We start from the raw sequence: 6,893 nt of genomic DNA on the forward strand, positions 1-6,893 counted from the left end.
AATACTACTAACTTGACATATATATAGATTCTTGCCATAAAATGATATTTATATATGGAAAGTTAATTACATAAAAAAATTTTAAATTATATAAATAAGGGGACAATCACCATTCTTTTCTTACTATCCACCAAAGAAACAAAGCAAAAACAGGAGAACCCTTTGAGTATAGACAATGTGGGCGAGAATAACGTTGTTGACGTTAGTGATGACAATGTTAGAAACGAATTTGTTTTAGATTACTACTAGAAAAATTCATTAATAATTAAAAAAATTATTATTTTCTCTCTTGATAAATCTTTTAGTCCCAGTTTGTTAAATTAAAAGCCATTTTCTCAGATTTTCAATAATCATTAATATTATCTATTTTTATTATATACACTCATCATTTCATTTTATTCTTATACAATTTTAGAGTTCAAAAGATCTGTGTAATCATGAAAAAGGAAAATTATAAAGAATAAGAATTAACACCAAGACGTTAATTGTCAAAAATACTCCAAACTTGATATATATATAATTGCCATATAATAATATTTCTATGTATGGATGGAGGTGATCATTTGGTCAATTCGGTTTAAAATCAAACTAAAAAAAACAAATCAAAATTTTAATATTTATAAAAATAGAATTGAATCGATTTTGATTAGAAATTGAATCGGTCTGATTTGGTTCAATTCAATTTAAACGGTTTAAAATTTTAATAACTTTTTTTATTTTTTTACCCTTTATTTTTAATATTTTAAAATTTAATTAAAATATTTTAATTATGATTTAATCTCTCTATATTATTGAAAATAATATATTATTATCACTAATTCATTTGGTTCGATTTTTTTTAATTTTTTTATCAAAACCGAAATGAACTGAAATAATCAAAATTTTTAAAATTAAAAACCTAAGCGAATAAAAAATCAAACTAAAATTTTAAATAAATTCAGTTTGATTGATTTTTTTGATTTGAACTAAATACTATTTACGCTATGTATGGGAGGTTAATTACCGAAAAAACTATATAAATAAGGACACACCCTTTACTCTCCGCTGAAGAAACAAGCTCTTTGAGTAGAGATATCTGGGTGCAAATAATATTGTTGATGCTGGTGATATCGAGTGTTAGTGGTGCAGCTGGTTTAGCTCTTGAAAAAACGAGGACAGTAAATGTCACTAACGATCTGAGTACAAACATTAAATTAAAACTGCATTGTAAATCTAAAAATGACGATCTTGGAGATTACAAAGGGTTTTGGTATTTCAAGTTTTGCCCTAATTTTTGGGAACTTCAGACTTCTATTGCTCTTAGAGCTGGGGACAAAAATCTCATTGGTTCGATATTTACATAGATTCAAGGGACAATCTGAAATGTGTTGTGTGTCAGTGGAATATACAAGCTAAAGGTCCTTGCAGGTGGAACGAAGATAGTCAATAATTTAATATTTGTTTTTCTTGGAATAAATAGCTGTTTTTTCTTTTGTTGTCTCGCTTTAAATTATAATAAAACAATATTATGGCTTGACAACAAAACTAATATTAATCATGTTTTCTCTTGTTTTTTCAAATAGTTCCTGATTTTCACAATATATTTTTCATTTTTATTGATATAATTTTTCTTTTTTAATTTAATTTATAATAATTAATTATTGTATATAAAAATAAAATAATAAAAAATTATAAATCTCAAAGTTAATTTGAAAGCTTAATTTATTGGCCATTTTCACACAGTTAAAGAAAATATATAAAAATAAATGCAACTTTTTGTTTAATAATCTTATATACATATGTGGCGGTTTCTAAATGGCCATCTGAATCTTAAAAATTAAATTAATTTTTAAGTAAATTTAAATCCATGGAATTGGAATCAATCTAAACAATTCAAATGAGATATATAAGCATAATCAAATTCGCTTTTAAATTTATGAATGTGCAGGTTTTAATCATTTAAATTGTATACAAATTAAAAAATTAAAAAAAAAATTGAATACAAACTGAATTAGATAAATAATTATTGAGAATTAATTAATTTAGATTTAATGGATGGATTTTATTAAATCTTTTAAATAAAGTACACTCATAAATTTAGCCTGGTGATAAATTCATGTGAATAAATCTGAGAAATTTCAGATTCTATTCGTTTAATCATCAATTTCCAATTAAAAAAAAAGTTGTATTAATTAAAAATGATGCATCCGAATTTTTCTAAAAATAATATATTTATTGAATTAAAGTTGTATGTTAATTTGCCTAGATATTAATGTCGACCTGACTCATCACGTTGAATTATCACGTTGAATTATGACAAAAATGATCATATAGAAATAGGTGTAAAGGTAATTAATCTTGCTAAATTACAAGATAATTAATATGAAATATATGCAACTAAATTTCTAAGCTCTTTTCTATTGTTTGTGCTAGAAGTATAAATTAATTTTGAGATGTAAAAGAAATTTTTTTTCTTAGAAATTAATTGCTCACACTACATTTGCTGCAAACTTATAATAATACGCGTTCAGAATACAATAAAATTAAAAAAATTATAGATAACAATTCTGTGATTTTTTTAGGAGAAAAAGGAAAGAATATATAAATTGTGAAGTAACTGTTTAATATATATATGAATATCTATTTTATGGCCGTTAGAAATTAATAGAAATAAATTATAAAAATATTTTAATGTAATAATAAATGTATAGGATATTTAATTAGCGGGTTAGGTCAAATTTTAGAAACATAGAGTAATTATATCCCAAGTTACAAAGAATAAACACTCCTAAAATTAACATCAAGACATGAGTTGTCAGAAATACTACTAACTTGACATATATATAGATTCTTGCCATAAGATGATATTTATATATGGAAAGTTAATTACATAAAAAAAATTTAAACTATATAAATAAGGGGACACTCACCATTCTTTTCTTACTATCCACCAAGAAACAAAGCAAAAACAGGAGAACCCTTTGAGTATAGACAATGTGGGCGAGAATAACGTTGTTGACGTTAGTGATGTCAAGTGCTGTTGGTGCAGCTGGTTGGCCTCTTGAAAAAATAAGGACGGTAAACATCACTAACAATCTGGGTGCAAATATTGAACTTAACTTTCATTGTAAGTCTAAGAATGATGATCTTGGACAACAACAACTCCCTTACAAAGGTTTTTGGTATTTCAAATTTCGTCCCAATTTTTGGGGAACCACTCTCTTCTACTGTTCCATGAATTGGGAACAAGTATCTCATTCGTTCGATATTTATGTGGATACAAGAGACAATCTGAAATGTGTTGTTTGTCAGTGGAGTATACAAGCCAAAGGTCCTTGCAGGCTGAATAGTACTAGCCAAAAGTATGATATTTGTTTTCCATGGACTCCATAGTACTTTAGATTTTTATTGTGCTTTTCTTGTATCTTTAAATTATAATAAAATAGCTTGGCTCAAGAATAATATTATGTTTTCTCCCATTTTCTTTTTTTTTTCAAACACCTCTTAGTTTTTGTTTTTACAGTATCTTTTTATTTTTATTAGTATAAGTTTTCCTTATTTAAGTTTATAATAATTAATAACTGTAAATTACAAAAACATCATTAAATAATTATAAATCTCAACTTTAATTTGAAAAATAATAACCAAATTATATTTAAAAATAAATTGTTTGTCTTTGCTATAATTATTTTAAAAAGGTACATATACCAATGAAATTTTTGTTCAATCGTTATACCCTAAATTTCAATGACAACCTAGACAATTTGATTATTTGATAAAGGAATAAGAGAAAAGACATGAATCTTATTGAAATTTCTCAAAAATTGAAAAAAAAGTGAGTTTCTAATAGTTAAGAAAGGTTATTTATAATAGAAACAAAATTCTAATAAGCAAAATTACGAAAATACTCAAAATATCTAAAAAAATAATTAAAATGTAAAATTGACCCCCTAAACGATGGAATTTCCATATCGAACTTTGTGACCAAGCCTACGGCCCTCATCACATTTCTGAAAGTCGTACGTCTCAAAAATTTCTTTTCGAAAAGCTATCGTGGGTCTCTATCAGATGTTGGTAGCAAAAGTTAGGTCCGGTCCAAGTCTGTCGTAAAGTTCAAGACTAGTTACTCCATATCATTATTCAAGTGCAGTTAAAAGGAGAGAACTACGAAAAATGGGCAAGGGCCATACAGACTGCATTGAGAGCCAAAAAGAAATACGGCTTTATTAATGAATCTGTCAAACAACTAGAGAAGGATGCATCGGGACTCGAAGATTGATGAACAATTAACTCTATATTGGTTTCCTGGGTATTTAATACCATTGAACCAACACTTTGATCGACTATCTCTTACGCCAAAAGGGCTAAGTATCTGTGAAAAGATAATAAGCAGAGATTCTCAATTGGAGATGGATCATGAATGCAGCAGTTGAGATCTGACCTGACAAACTATAGGTAGGATGGTCAATCCATTGTGTCCTATTTTGGTAAACTCAAAACCTTATAGAATGAGATAAATAATTATAATCCGATACTAGTGTGTGCATGTGCAGGCTGCAAATGCAATCTTATCATTAAAATGGAGTGAAAGCGTGAAGAAGAAAGAGTTCATCAGTTTCTGATGAGCTTGGATGAAGAAGGTTATGGTACCGCGCGGTCCCATGTCTTGAGCACTTTGCCTAATTTGAATCGTGCTTATGCTATGGTGGTTCAATAAGAGCTAGTGTGTAATACCCGGCTAGACTCCGACATCAGAATTCCAACATTCGGATGGAATCTCTGTTGGAATCCGGGATTTCTCAGATACCGAAGCCTCTAGAAGGGAAAATATGTTTTTCAAAATGATTTTCACGTTTTTATGGTTTTAATGAAGAAAGAAAATTGAGTTTTGAAAAGAAAAGACCTTGGAGGAAGAACCCAGGTTCGGCCGCCGAACATGGGGCTGTTTCGGGAGTGCTTTAGGCCTCCGAAGATGTTCTGGTCAGCCACCTATAAAAGGCCCCCAGACCAAAAATGGGCGAGTTTTCTCTCCATTCTCGGGCTAAGGTGAGTTCATGCCCTCCTTTGATTGATTTCATGTTATTTCTTCAAATCCTTCAAGTTTTTATGAGTTTCCTTTTGGGTTTTGAAGTTTTAAAGCTTAAATTAAGGTTTTAGAGCTTGGAGACCTTCGGAGACCCTTTCCTCCCAATCTCCAAGTTGGATCGCATCTTCTCTCGATCTTCAAGAGGTAAGAGTAGATCCTCACCTTCTTTTATGTTTTAGGTATGTTTTAAGGGGTTTTAAGGGTATTGATGCATGTTTAGAGTAGATGTGCTATGTTAGGGTTTGTGTTGGTTTTATGCTAAATGTGTGTTTATATGATGTTTTGTTGGGGGTTGAAGCTAGTTTATGCCCCTATATGCTTGTGGGAGTGAGTATGCATGTTTTTGGTTGTTGGGTGTGAGGATTTGAGAGTTTTGGGGTTGAAAAATGCTTGTGACAGATTCGGACCTGACGTTCGGAGGGAACCAGGTTCGGTCGCCGAAGGCATGTTCGGCCGCCAAACCTGCATGGGAGGCAGCCTTTTGGCCTCCTAACATGCCCCCGAAGGCTGGACTTTCGGATCTGTTATGGGGTTTCGGCCGCCGAATGTGCCCCCGAAAGTGCCTGACTTTCGGATCTGGGGAGAACCTTCGGCTGCCGAACCTGCCCCCGAAGGTGCATGGCTTTCGGGTCTAGAAGGGACCTTCGGCCGCCGAAGGTGCCGCCGAAAGGCCCTTTCTTGGTTGTTTCTTATGCATGTTTTGATGATGTTTTAGGGGGTTTTTGGGGAGTTGTTTAGAGTCTTGTTAGAGTGTGTTTGGTCCCTCATTTGAGTCCACCTATGTAGGATCGGACCCGAGGAATCGAGGAGGCCAGCAGTGTTAGCTGTTGCAGAGTCAGTCCAGCGTCTGCCAGAGGTGAGTAGAACTAACGAATCAAATGTTTTAAGCATGTTCATGCATCATGTATATGTATTAGGATGTTTGCATTATATTTCACGAAGATGTTGCATTGCATAATTTGCTGATGGTGTGGATGGACCAGAGGAGACCCACTAGCCCTAGATACGATATGTTACAGATATAATACCCGGCTAGATCCCGGCATCGGAATCCCTACCTTCCGACGGAATCTCTGTTGAAATCAGGAATTCTGAAGATGCCAGAGTCTTCTAGAGGAGTGAAGTACGTTTTTTCAAAATGATTTTCATGTTTTTATGGTTTTAAATGAAATAGAAATTGAGTTTTGAAAAGAAAAGGTCAAGGAGGAAGAACCTAGGTTCGGCCGCCGAACATGGGGCTGCTTCGGGTGTGCTTTTGACCTCCGAAGACTTTGGGGGAAGAAATCAGGTTCGGCCGCCGAACCTTAAGTTCGGCCGCCGAACATGGGGGTGTTTCGGGAGCATGTTTGGCTTTCGAAGGTGTTCTGCTCAGCCACCTATAAAAGGCCCCCAGACCGAAATAGGGCGAGTTTTCTCCCCATTCTCGGGCTAAGGTGAGTTCATGCTCTCCTTTGGTTGATTTCATATTTTTTCCTTCAATCTTCCAAGGATTTTATGAGTTTATTGTTGTTTTGAAGATTTTTAAAGCATTAATCGAAGTTTTGGAGCTTGGAGACCCCGGAGCTCGATTTCTCCACATCTCCAAGTTCGGATAGCACCAACCCTCGATCTTCAAGAGGTAAGTGTAGATCCTTGTCTTCCTTTATGTTTTAATGAAGTTTTAAGAAGTTTTAATGCCTGAGTTTGGGTAGATATGCATGTTAGGGTTTATGTGGGTTTTATGCCCAATGTTTGTTTAGGTGATGTTTGTGTTGGGGTTTAAGTTAGTCTATGCCCCTATATGCATGTGGGAGTGTGTATGTATGTTTGGGAGAGAGCATGTGAGGTT

At 32.8% G+C, this 6,893-nt stretch overlaps 1 protein-coding gene across 1 annotated transcript; it reads left to right on the forward strand.

Annotated features, from left to right (window-relative positions):
- Positions 1-2,973: 2,973 nt before the first annotated feature.
- LOC110611662 (self-incompatibility protein S1) lies at positions 2,974-4,258 on the forward strand. The gene is made up of 2 exons (XM_021752047.1): positions 2,974-3,228; positions 4,130-4,258. The coding sequence occupies exons 1-2, from the start codon at positions 2,974-2,976 to the stop codon at positions 4,256-4,258; spliced, it is 384 nt and encodes a 127-aa protein (XP_021607739.1).
- Positions 4,259-6,893: the final 2,635 nt, after the last annotated feature.

Source organism: Manihot esculenta, chromosome 3 (assembly GCF_001659605.2).
Source record: "Manihot esculenta cultivar AM560-2 chromosome 3, M.esculenta_v8, whole genome shotgun sequence".
NCBI lineage: Eukaryota > Viridiplantae > Streptophyta > Magnoliopsida > Malpighiales > Euphorbiaceae > Manihot > Manihot esculenta.

Bases quoted from the DNA above. Each gene is read 5' to 3' on its own strand.
- LOC110611662 (XM_021752047.1), top strand. From the start codon at position 2,974: ATGTGGGCGAGAATAACGTTGTTGACGTTAGTGATGTCAAGTGCTGTT. The intron at 3,229-4,129 runs GTATCTCATTCG...ATTCAAGTGCAG, and splicing joins GTTCCATGAATTGGGAACAA to TTAAAAGGAGAGAACTACGA.